A 15962-nucleotide genomic window follows, 5' to 3' on the forward strand; every position below is an offset into this window, starting at 1 on the left:
TACGAGTTCAAATATGGAGGGTGAGCACAAACACAACAACAGGAGAGTTCATATGATTTAATGAACACAGGCGTGGGGAGACGCACAGCGACAGCATCAAGCTCCGCCCACTGACACACAAGCAGCTGTTTTTATAATTATTTATGACCCCCCCTCGTGCGTCAAAGCAGATACATGCATGAGTTTCAAAACCACAAATGTTCTGTTGACGACTTTTGACACATTTAAAAGGACGACATCTGCATCTCGAGGCCGGGCGCTTCCTGGCGCTTCCTGTTAGTAACTCTCGCTTATCTCCTGGAACAAACCGTCCCTCAGCCAGACACAGTTTGCAGCCACAAGCTTTTGCAAACTGTTACTTGAACTCTTACCTAAACATGAGTCCAACTACTGTTTGTGTCTCGACCTCCAACGCACTCGGCCTCACCCCGCCCGCTGACCCTTCTGACCTTTTCCCAGACAGATGCTCTCCGTCTCCTCCGTTATCAGAAAACAAGGTCCTGACTCTGACGACAGTATTTCTTGTAGCTCAGCATCATAAACATCATTCACAGTAAACCAGCCTCATGTGATCGTTTCACCTTCTTCTGCTTCAGGAGGATAAAACTAAAACTGCACAATCATTAATCATAACGTGGCTTTAGATAACGTCACAATCTCACCGCTCTTAAACACTCGTGTGTGCTTGTTTAAACATCTTTGTGGGGACCAGTCGTTGGGAGGACCAAATGGCGGTCCTCAGCTGTGGTCATTGTTGGGGTTATTAGCTCCTATTGATCAGCAGGTGAAGTGTTACATCAGCTCAATGATTGTGTGTGTTCAGGTGTCTCTGAGCTGCTATGTGTGCTCTAATGATGTCACTCTGCAGCCAAAGTCTCCGCCCACCTGGAGACTGCTGTGGGTGTCTGTGTGGGTGGAGCTTACCCCCCCTCCCCCTCCCAGGGGAGTATTTTTGAGGAGGCGGGTCGGCAGCGGCTCACAGCTCCAGCAGCATCAGCATCCTCCTCTTCGTGCTCCTGAGCGGCGGCAGAGCGACAGGCTGGAGTCCTGGTACTCGTACACTCACTGGTTCCCGATGGCGTCGGGCCACGTGATGAAGGACGACGGCGAGCCCATCCCCAGGATGCAACCGGCCATGATGATGTTCTCCAGCAAGTACTGGTCGCGGCGCGGGCTGTCGCTGGACTCGGCCATGTTTGACCAGCAGCATCAGCGGCAGCGGCACACCGGCGGACAGATGGTGAGGAGTCTGGGTACTTTTACTCGAGTACTGTAGCTGAGAGCAGCTTCAGGACTTTATTGATCGCTCAAAGTCAAACTATTTCTACTTTCAGTACTTTGTTACCTTAATTGGCTGATCACACAACCTTCTTGCTGAAGAGCCTCTGAGCAAGGCAGTAATCCCACCAGCTCAGAGTATTGATCCAGGCAGCAGAAACAGATCAAACGATCAGTAACTGAAGATCCACACTCGACCCTCTGCTTTATGGAGGAACAAATGTGCCAAAAGAAATCTACGGGAACCAATGAATCTGACATGAATGAATGTTACAGAGTTCTTTCTGTGATACTCGTTATTTACATTCACTTTATTCCTTTGATTTCTGTTTTTATCTCTGCACCTATTTACATCTTTTTCTAATGACAGGAACAAATGCAAATACAATTTAAACCCCAGCATGAAACAGCCTAAAGTGATGTTTCTGGACTGTATTTAAGCAATATTTCTTCTTTTTCTCTGGGCCAACATGAAAACCTGCAGTCAGGCTGATGGCTCTGCATCGTTTACGTCACACGTTAAATATTCCCTCCATGCAGCTTTGCAGGCAGCATTTTCCTGCCAGTCGGCTCGCAGGGATCGAAGTTCGTCCACTATCCAGATAATGTCCAGGCTCAGCATGAGGTAAAGAGTAGACTCAGAGTTGTGTGTCCGTGCTCATGGTGGGGTCTTTGCTTTCAGAGTTCTGGGTAAACAGCGTGTTGTCGGTTGCCGTCGGCAGCTCCACATCTTTATTTCATGACACTAACAGCTGTCAGAGCGAGCTGCTTCACGCCGCCGTGTGTTTGAACAGCAGCTCTGGGGAAATTTGTCGCCGTCTGCATCAGATAACGCTCCACGCCTTTATGAGGCCGGCCTATCAGAGGGAGCGATCATACTGATGGCGTTACTGAGAGGAAGTCAGCCAACCAGAAACAGAACTGTGCTTTAGTTTACGCAGCGGAAACAAAAGCAGGTAAAAAGGTTTAGGGTGGAGAAAAGGCTCCATCAGCTGATGGAGGTCAGGTGACCTGCAGACACACTGGTACAGTTTAAATTCATTCTCAGCAGCAGAAGCACCTCAGCCTGACTCCTGCTCAAACACTGCCCCCTGCTGGTGGGAGTGTGAGCTAAATCTGCACAGGACACAGACGACTCCTCTGTCACTCCGGCCCTCTGCATGTTCCCTTCACTGCATCCATGAACCTCCTCTGAGCTCTTCTCCTCCTGCAGCTTCACCTTTCCTCCTCTGCACAGGCTCAGACCATCTCAGCCTCTCTGAGTCTGAGCCGTTCCCCTGATGACAGGATTCTGTCCACACTGCTCACTTCCAACAAACATCTGAGCATCTCCACATCTCCAAACCCCTGACACTCTTTCTCCACCCACTCCACCCTGCCTGCTCGCTCCTCTTGGACCTGGAGGTGCTGCTTCCTGTCCCGTTGGACTGAGGGCTGACTCACTATCACCCCCTCAGGTGCAGGGTGGCATTAAAATCCACAGTTGTAGCGTAGTTGGAGGGCCTAATGAGCAGGGGCGGATCTAGAAGGGTGGCATGGGGTGGCAAGTGCCACCCTAAAATGATCGCTTGCCATGTGACAGTGTTGTTTATTAAAATAATACAGCATTAACAGTTTGAGCGTAGTTACAGTCAGCAGTGAATATAAACGCTAAAACTGAATATATTGCAGAGTGTTACCCCCCTGCACCAGTAACAAATGGTTCAGCCCACAGCAGGACGGCTTTTTTCTTGTTTTCAGTAGCAGCGATGCTCATGATTGTGCCAGAGCACATTGTGAACAACACCATGGGGATGTTACACAGGTGGGTGGATGTTACACAGGTGGGTGGATGTTACACAGGTGGGTGGATGTTACACTGTGGAAATGAAGGAAGGTGAGTGTTATTAACCCTCTGTGGTCCACGGACACGCTGCACCTGCAAATCACATGACTGATGTCAGCTGACACAGCAACAAGCTGCAGCCACGCTGAGTCTCTGTTTCAGCCACATTGAAAGTTTTTATTTTAATTACAGGCCAGTAAATCAGAGTTATGATGATAAATATCAGCCACGCTTTGTTCTAAACAGTCGTCACGTTTGTGTGTTTTAAGCGTTTTCTAAGGACAGAAAACAGTAAAGAAAGGAAAAAAGCACCTCTTTCCTATTGGTGGAAAAATGGACCATGTGACCAATTTTAAAAATAGTCAACATGTGGGATTTGGTTAGGAAGAGGGAAAAGTTTGGGGAGTGACGGTAACAGGAGAGAGAGAGAGAGGGAGAGAGAGAGAGAGAGAGAAAAAGCGAGAGAGAGAGCGAGAGAGGGAGAGAGAGAGAGAGAGAGCGAGAGGGAGAGAGAGAGAGAGAGGGGGGAGAGAGAGAGAAAGAGGGGGAGAGAGAGAGAGGGAGAGAGAGAGAGAGGGGAGAGAGAGAGAGGGGGAGAGAGAGAGAGAGGAACAGAGGGAGAGAGGGAGAGAGAGAGAGAGGGGGAGAGAGAGAGAGAGGAACAGAGGGAGAGAGGGAGAGAGAGAGAGAGGGGGGGGAGAGAGAGAGAGAGAGGGAGAGAGAGAGCGAGAAAAGACACCAGACAAGGCAACGAGGGAAAATAAAATGAAACAATCTGAGGGTGAAATACAAACGTAAACTCAAAAGGAAAAATGTCCGGTTGTATTTCAGACCTCAGAGGTTTAATCCAACCAATCATGAAAAATTAGGTTTAATTTTTGTTCAGTGCAGATTTCTGACATTTTGTGTAATTTAAGCTGTAACAATGTGATTGTTTTCTAACAAAAACAGTGAAACTTCAGTTAGACTTGTGTTTGTAAATGAAGCGCCCCATGTTGTGTAGCTTTCTGGAGTTTATACTCATTGAGCTACATATTTATTTATCATACAGGCTGTACAGTACATAGCATCAAAACTGACATGTTTTATGTAACTAAAGTGTGTAATCATGTGGGCTACAGACAATAATTAAGTTATAGACTTTATTTATATGAAAAACTTATACTTACTGCATTTGAATCATTTAACCACATGTAACCACCTGCAGGAGTGTTTGGGGGGGGGGAGGCTTTGATTTTGCCACCCCATTTGATTTCTTTGCCACCCTAAGAAAATTTCTCTAGATCCGCCCCTGCTAATGAGACCTCCATCGCAGAGTCAGAGACCTGATTGGTCGATGCTTCTAAACATCTCGTTTGGCTCTCGGCGAAGGCGGTCGCACTTTTCTCCTCCTCTCCCTTAGCTTCCCTGCTTAGCCTCTTGTGTCCTTGTCTAGTGTCGTGGGGTTTTTTTTGTATTTTCCCTGGAACACTCTCTCACAGTCTGTTTCTAAAACCTAAAAGAGGAATTATGGATTGGATCAACTGGTCTCTGAATGCTATTGACACCCCTTTCTCAACGAGAAGTTTGGGCTCGGGAGAGCCTGAGTGCTAAAGATATCTACCTATTCTGAACCATGATAACAGGGTTCTTGCTGATCGGAGCTGGCTTGGCCCTGGCTTATCGGAGAATTAAGAAAGTGGAACCGGCTGTTCAAACCCACCCAAGGCTGCCCGCTGGGATTGAAACAATGGGACAAGGCGTGAGTTTCTCTAATGGGCTCATTGAGTGCAGCATGGAGAAGATCTGAGAAGCTTACGGCTGCCGTGAACACTCAGAATAAGACCTCTGAGTGAAAAACTGGATCACATCTTGGGGAAGTGCACTGCGGTCGTGAGTTCTCAGAACCTGCTCTTTGAGCACAAGAATGACAACATCACGGAGCGTAAGTAACATCATAGAAAGCTCGCGGCTCTCCAACGGGAGATTGAGAGACCAGTGTTGGACTGTTAGAACTGCTTTGAAATTCATATGAGTTGTTCGCACTAAAGTAAAAACCATCATCACTTCATGCGGATACCCCTTCGGCGCCAGCTGCGTGTCCAAGGCTGGACCTGAACAACAACACCCTGATAACGACTGTGTTTACTGTTCTGTTCCTTCCCGTTCCATGCAAGGCCACCTGGGTTGGCTGGCAGACTGTTTACTTAGCGTAGCGTACTTAGTGTGCGTGTCCAGAGTTCAGCTGAGACAGTGTCCTTCGTCCTGCCAGGCTAAGTAAACAGTCTTCCAGCCAACCCAGGTGGCCTTGCATAGAATGGGAAGGAACAGACTAAACACAGTCGTTATCAGGGTGTTTTGTTCAGCTCCAGCCTTGGACACGCAGCTGGTGCCGTGGTGTCCGCATGTTGATGTTGTTGATTTTTCTTTTATGCGAGCAGCTCAGGAGAATTTCAAAGCTGTTCTTTAACACTCCAACACTGGTCTCTCGATCTCCCGTTGGAGAGCCGCGAGCTTCCCCATGATGGTATCAAACTTCTGATCCGTGGTGTTGTCATTCTGTTGATTCTGAGACCCCACAACTGCAGTGATCCGTTCTGCGATGTGATCCAACTTTCGCTCAAGGGTCTCATTTTGAGCAGGGCCCTCTCTGATGTATCCCACCATACGCTCAATGGTGTTATTTTGAGTCTTCACAGCAGCTGTAAGCGTCTCCAAGGTGTTAACCACGCTGCGTTTGTTGTGAGAAGTCGCGCCTCGTCCCATCTCTTCAATCCCAGCGGGCAGCCTTGGGGGGGTTTGACAGCTGGTTCTGCTTTCTTAATTCTCCGATAAGCCAGGGCCAAGACAGCTCCGATCAGCAAGAACCCTGCTATCATGGTTCCGAACAGGTAGATATCTTCAGCGTCCTCGATCCACAGTCCCGCCAGGCACACGATCCTCCATGTCTGCCACCCATCCATCGTGTATCCGGCAGGGAAAGTCCCTCCAGGGCACTCGGGCTCTCCCGAGCCCAGACTTCTCGTTGAGAAAAGGGTGTCAATAGCATTCAGAGACCAGTTGATCAAATCCATAATTCTCTTTAGGTTTTAGAAACAGACTGTGAGAGACTGTTCCAGGGAAGACAAGACAAGGACACAAGAGGCTAAGCAGGGAAGATAAGGGGAAGGAGGAGAGGAGAAAAGTGTGACCGCCTTCGCCAAGAGATAAGCACGCACTCATCCCCCTCCCTTTCCAAACGCCTTCGATGCTTGTTTCCTGCGGGGGAACACGGCGGGTCTGTGTGCCGCGCTGGAATGGTAGCGCTGTGCAGGGCGGCTGCTGTGTTCACTTCGGATTACTCCTCACCCCCCACCCAATCCTGTGGGTTGTCATGTCTTTCACAAAGTTGTGTTGTGGACATTTATGTGCTTTCTGTGCAGAGGAGTTTTTTTGTTTCCTGCTCTCATGCTGTCCTACCATGGAAGCCCAGCATGAGTAGAGGTCTCTATTTTCCTCTTGTACTTTTCCATTGTAGTGTATATTTCAGTGTTTTTTCTGTAACGCTACCGATCTCCGACCTGTATCCCCATGTGATGTCTGTGTTGTGTGTGTAAGGTCGGGGGGGGGGGGTCCCATTTCACTGCAGGGCAACCTGCATGTGGTGAATAAAGCTTTGATTGATTGATTGAAACGCTTCATTTTGTCACAATAACCTCACGTTCTTTGTCATGTTTTTGTTGTTGCTGTCAGTCGAGGCGTCCGTCCTTCTGTCCCATCAACGAGAAGCCGGACAAAGAGGGCACAGAGGATTCTGGGAAAACGGCAGTGGTGTTTTCTCTGAAGAACGAGGTCGGCTGTCTGGTCAAAGCTCTCAGACTGTTTCAGGTCAGGAAGCCCTCAAAAACAGATCACGCCTGAACCTCTGCCCCACCTCCATCTTCACCCTCTCTGTCCTCACGTCCTCCTGCAGGAGAAGCACGTGAACCTGAACCACATCGAGTCTCGGATGTCGAAGCGAGTTCCTAACGAGGTGGAGATCTTTGCAGACTGCAGCTGCAGCAAGAAAGAGTTCAACGAGCTGCTGGAGCATCTCAAAGACCACGTCAACATCGTGTCCTTCAATACGCCAGCACATGTGTGGTGTGCCGAAGCAGGTATGAGCACGCTCAGACGCACACCTGAATTTCTGGAGGCTTTCTGCTTTTGTCTTTACAGCTACTGCTTTAGTTTTAGTCGACTAAATGTGACGCGATTACAGCAGACGTAACCTGAAGTTGATTCAGTGACTCAAATCTAAAATGTAAAATTTGTGTTTTGAGCGGTGAGTGATTCTCCATGATGTTTACAAAGACCGCGTCTCTTCTTCTCTCCCTCTTCTGTTGCGTTTTCATGGGAGTGGGCTGAACCGCCCCTCCTTCGCTGTTTATCAGGAGCAGATCCAACGCTGCACAATGAGGTCACTTCCGATTGGATCACTTCACACTCGCCCCACCTTTTCTGTAGTACCTGATTAGTTCTGATTGGATCTCTTCATCTTGTTTTGACTAAAGTGGCCAGTTTCTAGCCACGTGCATAAAACGGCAAAGGTGGAGGAGAAGAGAAGTCGTAGGTGTTCACGTGCCGTGGAGCGACATTTAAATGACCACGCCTGTTTTACCGCTGGAGAAGACGTCCCCTTCACCAAAGAAACAAAAACAGGAAGGAAAGAGACTATGTCATCGACATCTAAGCAAAATCATATTGTCTTCCTCCGCAGCTCAAGTTCATCTCCTGAGCTGAAGTCAGGGAGCTAATACATGAAAACATGCATAAACTCGCTCGTTCATTCCTGATATTGTCACATTTTGCCAGTTAGTGTCCTAAAAATCACACTTTTCCCCTGATAAACAGTTTTGACATTTTCACATTGTAAAAGAGCAGCTAACACAGGCTAACAGAGGCTAACAAAGCAGCCAACACAAGCTAAAAGCAGCTAAAACTGCAGCTAACAGAGGCTAAAAGAGGCTAACAAAGCAGCCAACACAAGCTAAAAGCAGCTAAAACTGCAGCTAACAGAGGCTAAAAGAGGCTAACAAAGCAGCCAACACAAGCTAAAAGCAGCTAAAACTGCAGCTAACAGAGGCTAAAAGAGGCTAACAAAGCAGCCAACACAAGCTAAAAGCAGCTAAAACTGCAGCTAACACAGGTTAACAGAGGCTAAAAAAGCAGCCAACACAAGCTAAAAGCAGCTAAAACTGCAGCTAACACAGGCTGACAGAGGCTAACAAAGCAGCCAACACAAGCTAAAAGCAGCTAAAACTGCAGCTAACACAGGCTAACAGAGGCTAACAAAGCAGCCAACAAAGGCTAAAAGCAGCTAAAACTGCAGCTAACAGAGGCTAACAGAGGCTAACAAAGCAGCCAACACAAGCTAAAAGCAGCTAAAACTGCAGCTAACACAGGTTAACAGAGGCTAAAAAAGCAGCCAACACAAGCTAAAAGCAGCTAAAACTGCAGCTAACACAGGCTAACAGAGGCTAACAAAGCAGCCAACACAAGCTAAAAGCAGCTAAAACTGCAGCTAACAGAGGCTAACAAAGCAGCCAACACAAGCTAAAAGCAGCTAAAACTGCAGCTAACAGAGGCTAACAAAGCAGCCAACACAAGCTAAAAGCAGCTAAAACTGCAGCTAACAGAGGCTAACAAACACTAACAGCAGGTAGTGGACAATATCAAAAACTAACAGAGCCTAAGAGCAGCTTAAATAGCAGCGCTTTCCGACTTTAAAGTTCAGGATATCCTCAACAGCTCAGCTCAGTATCGCCATCCTCAGAAGTGAGCCTGTTTAATCGACTTGTATCAGATTCCTTTAACAAGTCAAGACTAAATGAAGGCGAAGCTTCTCACCAAGCATTGACCTCTGAGGTAAACACTGATACAGGAAAAGCTGGCCAGATCCTGTCGGGAATGACTCACTACAGATGATTGTTGGCCAGAGTTTTTGAGGAAACTCAGGGGTAAAACTTAAAAACAAAAACAATATTGCAAAGTATTTAATCAACTGTATCCATGTTTTATTTCCTAATTTATTGCTAATTGTCGATATTATTCAAATAGTGAATAAAAAATGTTTTGATACACAAACAGTCTCAGAACACGCTGGCCACCGTTGACAGTACGGTCTAAATAATAAATAATGATATATATATATATATATATATATATATATAAATTGATTAATGTAATATTTTCTCTTTGCTGACTAAAGGATTCGCTTGGTGTGAAATGCACTTCACACACGTACACACACACAGTTGTTTGTCACCAGATGCCACGTTTATTTTTAGTTTTCATTTGTTATGACCGTCCACAGCCTGACAGCTCCGGTCTCAGCTGATTTCCAGCTTCCCCTCCGCTCCTCTCCCGTCTCACTAAAAAAGGGGAAGGAAACCATCATCAGTCCAAACGCCATCAGCTGTTCTCACCTGCGTCTCCAGCACCGCCCCGTTGAGCTCACTGCACCACTCCTCCCCTGCAGCCGCGCCCGGGACCACACCTCCGCCACACTTATGTACCCAAGAAAATAGAACTGACTCAGTCTGCAATCGACTGACATACACACTGTAAAATGAAAAGCTATCATACAGGATGTAAAGGTCTGACAGGCCGCAGTGTTTCAGCATTGTGAGACTTCTCTGTGTTCTTCTCAGATGAAGACGAGGTTCCCTGGTTTCCCATGAAGATCTCCGAGTTGGATCAGTGCTCTCACAGAGTGCTGATGTACGGGTCCGAGCTGGACGCCGACCATCCCGTGAGTTGTTTCAGTTCAACTTTATTTATAAAGAACAGCTCACAGACGCCTGCAGCGTGAGTTCATCTTGCATTCGAGACACTGTTTAGAGCCTTTGTGTGCAGGTCAGGGTGTTAAGTTCGGGCCTTCAGGCTCATCTCTGAGTTCACCTCTGGACCTCCTACAGCTGTTTTCATTCAAGAGGAAAACTTTAACTGAGTGCAGCTGTCCAGCCTGTAGGTGGCATCAGGAAGTGAGACCTGCAGAGTCAGTTCCTCCCTTCCCCTCACGTGGAAGAGGCGGGGCTTTTTACGAAAACCTGCCCGCTCTTCGATCCACACAAAATAAATTCGTCTTTGGGGCTTCGACACGCTGGAGGAGGTCCAGCTAACGTGTCAGATGTCAGCCTTTCTTGGTGGGACGTACGAGCGGCAGCAAAGCTGCGAGCAGCCCATAGGTGCACGCAGAGGTGGCAGAAAGCTGGGCATGATGGGATATCTGTACCCTGACTGTGTGTCCTCTTCCTTCCTGTCAGGGGTTTAAAGATAATGTTTATCGCCAGCGCAGGAAGTACTTTGTGGAAGTGGCCATGAATTATAAGTTGTAAGTATGTTCGTCCGTTGTGTTTTCTCGTGTTTCACCTCTCACGTGTTTCACGTCTCACGTGCCCCTCCCCCCACAGCGGGCAGCCCATCCCTCGCATCGAGTACACGGAGGAGGAGGTGAAGACGTGGGGCGTTGTGTTCAGAGAGCTGACCAAACTGTACCCGACTCACGCCTGCAAAGAGTACCTGAAGAACCTGCCGCTGCTCACTAAGCACTGTGGCTATAGAGAGGACAACATCCCGCAGCTGGAGGACGTCTCACTATTCCTCAGAGGTACGTCTCACCTGAGTCCAGGTGAGCGGCTTACCTGGACTCAGGTGACCCATGAGTCATATTAAAGATTCTGCTGAAACATGAAGCGCCGTTGGTGGCTGCCCCGCCTCTTTGATGACATAATCCCTCCGCGGTGACGTTTTTTGATGGATGAGAACGGGCCAGAGCTGAACAGGGTGATGACCTCACTTCCTGTGTGGCTTCCTGTGTGTTTCAGAGCGCTCTGGCTTCACCGTTCGCCCGGTGGCAGGTTATCTGTCTCCCAGAGACTTCCTGGCTGGTTTGGCCTACAGAGTCTTCAACTGCACTCAGTACATCCGGCACAGCACCGACCCGCTCTACACCCCCGAGCCGTGAGTACCTCCACCTCACACCCACCTTTCATCCATCTCTAGTTTGATGAGTTTGATGATCTCAGCATCACGCAGACAAAGAGGTGAAATCCACTCTGTGTATTCAGTAGTTGTAGTGATCCATCTTTCCTCCTCCTCTCAGAGATACGTGCCACGAGCTGCTGGGTCACGTCCCCCTACTGGCTGATCCAAAGTTTGCCCAGTTCTCTCAGGAGATCGGTCTGGCCTCCCTGGGAGCGTCTGACGAGGACGTTCAGAAACTCGCCACAGTGAGTTTCATCGTCATGGTAACGCTGCAGAGGTTCGAATCCAGCTGTGGGAGGTTTACAGAAGACTTGGGATAAAAGAATTGGAAATAAGCCAGTAAAATAATAAATAAATCTCTTTAAGAGTAATGGTACTAAAAACAGCAGCTGTAGGAGATTAAATATTTTACACCCTATTACACGTTAATTATATTAATTTAGAAAGTTATTTTTTCATGTTTTGTTTGAGAACGATGAGAGTCCTATTCTCACCTTGTTTAATGATGAAGTGTCACCTGATGGTGGCGCTAGAAGAACAAGCCCTGTAACAACGCAAAGACATGTGCTCTAAAGACTCAGTTTCACACAGTTTTTATAGTCATACATCTCCATGACATCACAGAGATGGGACAGAAGCCCCACCCTGCTGCTGCTCAGAGCTTCTGTTTGTGAGGGTTAGCGTGGTTACACCCCCTGTGGTGCAAAATGGTATTACATGAAAGCACAGGCCATCTGAACAGCTGATGATAGAAACCAGTTTTTAAAGACACCAATCAGTGATCAATCACTGATCAATCACTGATCGATTGATCAGTGATTGATCAGTGATTGATCAGTGATTGATCAGTGATTGATCACTGATCGATCACTGATCAATCATGGATGGAGCCTCGTGTGTTTCAGTGTTATTTCTTCACCATCGAGTTCGGACTGTGCAAACAGGACGGTCAGCTGAGAGCTTATGGAGCCGGTCTACTGTCGTCTATTGGAGAGTTGAGGGTAACACACAATGCACACACAGATGCACACATGCACGCGCACATGCACGGTGGAAGTGATGTTTGTCTGCTGATGTTTTTCCCAGCATGCCCTGTCTGAAAAGGCGTGTGTAAAGATGTTTGATCCGAAGACGACCTGCAACCAGGAGTGTCTCATCACCACCTTCCAAGAGGTTTACTTCGTGTCGGAGAGCTTCGAGGAGGCCAAGGAGAAGATGAGGTAAGCAGCGAGTAGTCCCTGAACGCATCGTGAGTGTTTTAAAGTCTGAACAGGAACTACACTCTTGCCTGGACCGAGCCCGCCGTGACTTCCTGTGCGTGCTTCCTTTCCCGCAGAGAGTTTGCAAAGACGATAAAGCGCCCGTTCTCGGTGTACTACAACCCGTACACTCAGAGCGTCGACCTGCTCAAAGACACCCGCAGCATCGAGGACGTGGTGCAGGACCTGCGCAGCGACCTCACCACTGTGTGCGATGCCCTGGGGAAGATGAACACCTACATGGGCATCTGAAGCCGGGGACGCACCACCAAGCTTCTGCAGAACATCAGCCGCCGTCACGCGTCCATCTACGCCTCCGAGTCCAATGTAGCAACCACAGGAAGTCATTAGCTATCATACCGGCTCATAGTCTGTATCACAGCGCCACAAATCCATCAATGACGACTTACTGATCAGGTCAAAGGTCACCGAGACCCTGCAGGTGTTTCCTCATGAAGGCAGATCCAGGACGAGGAGCGCTCCCTGTAAGGCTCCCCACGCCGATCCAGAGCTGCGTTCACACAAACCACAGAGCAAAGTTTCACCTCGCTGTGTGCAGCATTCACGTCCCCGTGTCCGTGTGACTGCCTGCAAAGAGTCAAAGGCCTGTTTTTGACGCTTTCTACGTTCGTCTGAATCCCGTCTCTGCATTTCGGGCTGAACTGCTGCAAAGCATGGCGGCGGTTAGCTCAGTACGATCAGCTCATCAGATGTCATGAGTAAGAAGGATGTCCAATAAGACCCTTGCACATTGACTCACCTCTTTCCCCTTCAGCCAACCGCCATCCATCGTAGAAATGAACTTGTTTCTCCTTTACTTTGGCGCCAAACTGCACAGGCAACCATGGCGCTCTCTCAGCTGTGCGATGGATCCACAGTTTGGCTCAAAGTGAACAAGAAGCGAAATCGTGCGTCTCCCGCCTCATTCGCGCTGCGATTCCTCTGGCGTCCGTCTGAGCTCTCGCCATACTTCCTGCCAGCAGGGTCGGGTGAATAAAACGCATTCGCCTCGTGTTATCTCGTTTTCAATGTCACAGCGTGAACGCTCCGTCTGAAGGTCCTCCCCTCTGATGAGCTTTGAGGTCACGTGACTATAGAGCATCAGTGAGTCATGTGATCTGACTGAGGGTGGACTGAACAGGCGGCGCTCTCAGCTGATTGGCCGTGGCTGACTGAACTTCCTGTGCTGCTGTGTTGCTTCTGTACACGCCTGTAAATGATGAACCATTAAAGCTCCCGAGTGTCGCAGGTCTCTGTGTCTTCATTTTTACCTGCAGTGAGAGCGTCGTACCTGCACGAGCAGAGGGCGTCCGATGGGTGGGGCTACCTGTGGTTACAGTCTGCTGAAGTCCTCTGACACTCCCCCCCACCATGGTATCAGTGTGTCCTCCAGATGTTTGTGGGTGGGGAACAGCTGGGGGCTTTAGGGTGTTAGATGTTTGACTTTTAACTGAGACTCAAAGTCCATCTGAGTTTTCAGTGAGTTTGTGTCGGTGGGACGTGATCCTGTCCGTTCATGGCCCCACGCCCAGCTGTAAGCCAGGTTTGAATCTGCTGCTCGTAGAAATGCCCTCCCTCTTTAACCATGTTCAGACAGAGTGCAGGACGAAGCACTTCAGCTTTGTTACTGGGAACTTATGAAGAAGAGAATAAACATGAAACTGAGGTTAGACAGCAGGAACATGAGGAACAACACGACAAACAAAGGGTTTAAATTCACAAGAGCGAAAGTGGAGACACCTGGGGAACACAGGTGAACTGAATCTGCACACGACACAAATAAGTATCAAAATAAAACAGGAACTAACTGAACAGGTGACACTTCAATACCAACAGAAAGGTAAACCAACACGGGGACAAGACTGACGACTAAACACAGAGAAGACATGAAGTAAACAACCTACAACTAAACACTGGGTGGTGGTTACTCTGAGAAAGAAAGCACAAGCCTCAGAGTTGATAATAAAGGGGAGATGCTCACACAGAGTAGGTGCTACGACCTGTAATGAGTGACCCGAAGAGCTGAGATGGCGAGGACATGTCTGTAAAATACGGCGGCGCACGATTGTGCACAGCGCCAAAAGTTAAGGCCGAGTTTTTAAAAGTGATGGAGAGCAAGCAAAACGTGCGACCTCCTGCAGCAGCAGCATTTCAAACTGGATTTAAAGACTGGAACTCATCCAGAAACTCATCAGAAGCAACATAATAAAACTTTTCCTGTCAATGACGTTAAAAGAGCCCGACACAGGTGTTTACTTCCTGATCAGATCCTCTGATGAGCCCAGAAAAAAGTCCCCCCCCTGGCTCTTCGGACTAATAATTCCTACTTAGTGATTTTCCTTCTTTTACCGAGTCGCCTCCTTTCAGCTTCTGCAGCCAGTAGTGGTTTTAGATACGGGCGACACGGGCGGTTGCCCGGGGCGGCATCGTGGTGGGGGGCGGCTTCACGGGCATCGGCAAAAAAAAATAAAAATTGCTCGTACTCATGCTGCCCCGACATCAGCCAGCGCATATTGGGAATGTCACAGGCACCGATCGGTTTTCTATCGCCCATTTGCTGGGAGTAAGGGCGCCTCCGTTTGTGAGGTGCACCTGCTGCTGGCGACGCAGAGAGGAGGGGGCAGGGCGGCGGGGGATTCTCTGGTGGCTGGAGCAGCGTCTAATAACCAACTCGCAAAATAAAACAAAATAAAAACAAACAAGCACGAAAACACCAGACATCATCATACAGACTTATAATTTGCACCGACGTTTTTTCAAAACGTGAAAAGTGAGCGAGAGCCCTCGGTGCGCCTGCTCGCTGCTGAAGTCAAAGTAAACTTTATTGTCATCTCCGCTACAAACAGTCCAGTTTATAGAGAGACGAGACGACGAGGCTCCAGTTACAGCAGTGCAAGTAAACAAACAATAAATATAAGAGGAGTAAGAAAATAAATATACACTTTAGGACTCGGGGTAAAGGGATCAATAACAATTTAACATTTATGATTTACAGTTTGATGATTTAAAGTCTCACACAACCCGTCGAAAGGGGAGGGGCTTCCAAATAGAGCACATTTCATTCATAATGATGTAAATCCAAGCCCATCATGGATTCATGATTTGAATCCTGGGTTGTGTGAAATCCCAGAAATAAAGACAAAGTGAATCTGTGAACTAAGGTGTAGGTCTGTTGTATGTTGTGGTGATCCTCGAGTTGGGGGATTTGTGTTCATACTGGAGTGCAAAATTAAAACCAAGATGGACAAGAAAAGTTCAAAGCCATCAGATGCTCAGTTTAGAAAAAAGAGAAAAGAAGAGGAGGAGAAACGAGCAACAGATGCAGTTAAGCAGACGTGTGATTGGATAATGGCAGGTCATCCTGAACCAATCAGAATCAGAATACTTTATTAATCTCTAAGGAAATTATGTGAGTTACAGTTGCTCCAAGAAGAAATGGTAAAAATAGCAACAGTAACAGAATAACCTCCAAACAATACATTATGTTACAGATTTTAATATTAATGAGTCATTGTTGATTTGTCCTGTTCTCATTGTGTGATGAATTATGATGTTTGCATACTATGCATACTCTCTCTCTTCATGTGTGTGTGTGTACAACAGCTATGTTAATG

At 47.9% G+C, this 15962-nt stretch overlaps 1 protein-coding gene across 1 annotated transcript; it reads left to right on the top strand.

Moving 5' to 3' along the window:
- The first annotated feature begins 692 nt into the window (after window positions 1-692).
- tph2 (tryptophan hydroxylase 2 (tryptophan 5-monooxygenase)) lies at window positions 693-14963 on the top strand. The gene is made up of 11 exons (XM_085168975.1): window positions 693-1240; window positions 6815-6949; window positions 7035-7218; window positions 9754-9854; window positions 10369-10436; window positions 10516-10712; window positions 10930-11065; window positions 11208-11334; window positions 11995-12090; window positions 12176-12309; window positions 12426-14963. The coding sequence occupies exons 1-11, from the start codon at window positions 806-808 to the stop codon at window positions 12598-12600; spliced, it is 1788 nt and encodes a 595-aa protein (XP_085025101.1). The 5' UTR covers window positions 693-805; the 3' UTR covers window positions 12601-14963.
- Window positions 14964-15962: the final 999 nt, after the last annotated feature.

The sequence above is a fragment of the Neolamprologus multifasciatus genome, chromosome 7, assembly GCF_963576455.1.
Source record: "Neolamprologus multifasciatus chromosome 7, fNeoMul1.2, whole genome shotgun sequence".
Lineage (NCBI taxonomy): Eukaryota > Metazoa > Chordata > Actinopteri > Cichliformes > Cichlidae > Neolamprologus > Neolamprologus multifasciatus.

What these genes read in the sequence shown, in the direction of transcription:
- tph2 (XM_085168975.1), top strand. Translation starts at nt 806, where the DNA reads ATGATTGTGTGTGTTCAGGTGTCTCTGAGCTGCTATGTGTGCTCTAAT. An exon ending in AAGCTCTCAGACTGTTTCAG is followed by an intron (nt 6,950 to 7,034) that starts GTCAGGAAGCCC and finishes GTCCTCCTGCAG; the next exon opens with GAGAAGCACGTGAACCTGAA. An exon ending in ACGTTCAGAAACTCGCCACA is followed by an intron (nt 11,335 to 11,994) that starts GTGAGTTTCATC and finishes CGTGTGTTTCAG; the next exon opens with TGTTATTTCTTCACCATCGA.